This window comes from Gekko japonicus, unplaced genomic scaffold (assembly GCF_001447785.1).
Source record: "Gekko japonicus isolate JY-2015 unplaced genomic scaffold, Gekko_japonicus_V1.1 scaffold2685, whole genome shotgun sequence".
Lineage (NCBI taxonomy): Eukaryota > Metazoa > Chordata > Lepidosauria > Squamata > Gekkonidae > Gekko > Gekko japonicus.
The window spans coordinates 181,507-183,997 of NW_015169867.1; the positions used below are offsets into that span (position 1 = coordinate 181,507).

Here is a 2,491-nt window from a genome sequence, read left to right on the forward strand (position 1 = left end):
GGTTGCCAACCTCCCGGGGGTGGCTGGGAGGGGCCCTGCAGAGGCCACCTGGTCCAACCTCCTCCGCCCGCCCGCCCGCCCAGTGCAAGACCAGCACCCTCGAGCACCCCCGGCCAGAAGTCTCCTGTCCAGCCGCCCGCCTCCCCCTGGGCGGCCAGTTCCACTGCGGGAGCTTCCCAGTCCAAGGGACGTCCAGGGGTGGGTTCGCCATGGCCTGCGCGGGACTAGGGTGGGGGGTCTCCCATAGCCAAACACTAGCTGGAGCCGACCTCGCAAGACCCGAGGGAGGCCAGGGGGCACCGCTGCTGAACGACTCTGGCTGTAGACAGAAAAAATCCCTGCCGTCCAGCCGGTCCCTTCCCAATCCAAATCATTCAAACCCGTGATTGTAACAGCTCCCCGGCCCTCCAGTTTGGCGCAGTGGGTTAAGTGCAGGCGGACACTCATCTGGGAGAACCGGGTTCGATTCCCCCACCCCTGCCTCCACTGGCACCCGGCTGGGTGACCTTGGGTCGGTCACAAGCTCTGGCAGAGCTGTCCTTGAAAAAAGAGCAGTCTCTGTCAAGAGCTCAGTCTCAGCCCCACCGACCTCCCAGGGGGTGTCTGTCTGTTGTGGGGAGGGGAAGGGAAAAGGAGTTTGCCAGCCACTCTGAGACTCCCTTGGGTAGTGAAGGGCCATGGGGTATGAATCCAGTCTCCTCCTCCTCTTCTAATCTGGGAGAACGGGGTTTGATTCCCCACTCCTCCTCCCCTTGCACCTGACTGGATGACCTTGGGCAAGCCGTAGCTCTGACAAGAGCTGTTCTTGGAAAAGAGCAGTTTCTGTCAAGAGCTCTCTCGGCCCCGCCTGCCTCACAGGGGGGTGTCTGTTGTGGGGAGGGGGAGGGGAAGGAGCCAGTTTGGTGTCATGGTTAAGTGCACGTGGACGCTCATCTGGGAGAACCGGGTCTGATTCCCCACTCCTCCACTCGCACCTGGCTGGATGCCCTTGGGTCAGTCACAAGCTCTGGCAGAGCTGTCCTTGAAAAAGAGCTCTCTCAGCCACACCCGCCTCACAGGGTGTCCGTCTGTTGTGGGGAGGGGACAAGGGAAAAGGCGTTTGTCAGCCGCTCTGAGACACCTTTCAGTAGTGAAGGGCCATGGGGTATGAATCCAGTCTCCTCCTTTTTCAAGCGGAGGTTGGGAGACCCTCTTTCACGTATGTCGTAGGGCTCTCTTTCGGCTCTGCTCCTGCAGAGTGCAGGGGGTTGGACTAGATGGCCCGCACGGTCCCTTCCAACATTCTAATGTTTTATGATTCCTCCTCCTCCTCCTCCTCTTCTTAGTGACAGCCCTTCAGATACTTCAAGAATGCCTTCCTGTCCCCCCTCAACCTCCTCTGCTCCAGACTGAACATTCCCAAGAAGTCCCTCCGCCTTTCCTCGCAGGGCTTCTTGGTCTCCAGGCCCCTGGGCTGTGTGGCCTGCTTTCAGGTGCCCGGGGGGCGGGGGGGCACGATAGGGTGCTCTGGCAAAAAGCCCGGGACACAGGGGAGACTGGCCGGGTGTGATTTCGGCAGGGTCTCTCTCTCCCCTCCCCCCACACTTGGGTACCTTGTTCCCTTCCATCTGGGGCTTCCTTTCTGGAGAACCTCTTTCTTTGCCCCCCCCCCCTGAAGAGTAGCCTCTTAGCTGTTGGGTCTCTCCCCCCCAGAGGTGCCCTCTGCGTTGTAGCTTCTTGCCATTTGAGGACTGTAGGAGCTCACAGGAACGCAGCACAGAGCTGTGCAAACATCTTCTCTCCCTGAGAGCCAGTTTGGTGTTCTGGTTAAGAGCAATGGACTCTAATCTGGGAGAACTGGGTTTGATTCCCCCACTCCTCCACTCGCACCTGGCTGGATGACCTTGGGCAAGCCGTAGTTCTGGCACAGCTGTCCTTGAAAAAGAGCAGGTTATCTCAGAGCTCTCTCAGCCCCACCTACCTCACAGGGTGTCTGTTGTGGGGAGGGGGAGGGAAAGGAGATTGTGAGACGCTCTGAGACTCCGAGTGAAGGGCGGGGTATAAATCCAATCTCTTCTCTAAAAGGGCAATAAAGTCTAGACATTAATTAAAATCAGAATGGTAAAACAAGCAGTAGAACGGAAGAACTCACAATTCAAAGAAGGTAGATAGAAGAAGTGGAGAAAAAGTAAACAAGGATGTGAAAGGCGCTTGTCAGCCGCTCTGAGACTCCAAGTGAAGGGCAAGGGGAATAAATCCAATCTCTTCTTCTTCTTCTTCTTCTGCCTTTGCTCCCCAGAACCCCTCCTCCCTCCTCCTCCTCCTTCTTCTTCTTCTGCCTTTGCTCCCCAGAAGAAGAGGCCCCAGCGATACTGGGAGCGGGAAGTGACCCAGCCTGGACCCCCCAAGCCGGCGGATCCTCCAGCCCCCAAGAAGCCCCGCCAGGATGGGGCCCCCGTGGAGAAGCAGTTGAAGCCTGGCAGCAGGGACCGGATTTCGGGGGTAAGAGGGG

The 2,491-nt window shown here is 58.3% G+C and overlaps 1 protein-coding gene across 1 annotated transcript in view; it reads left to right on the top strand.

The window, feature by feature from the left end:
* Positions 1-2,491, top strand: part of WDR46 (WD repeat domain 46) — a 20,963-nt gene that overhangs the window by 501 nt on the left and 17,971 nt on the right. The window contains exon 2 of the mRNA XM_015417433.1: positions 2,332-2,481. Within this exon, the coding sequence (XP_015272919.1) occupies positions 2,332-2,481 (150 nt within the window). The remainder of the gene's footprint in view (positions 1-2,331; positions 2,482-2,491) is intronic.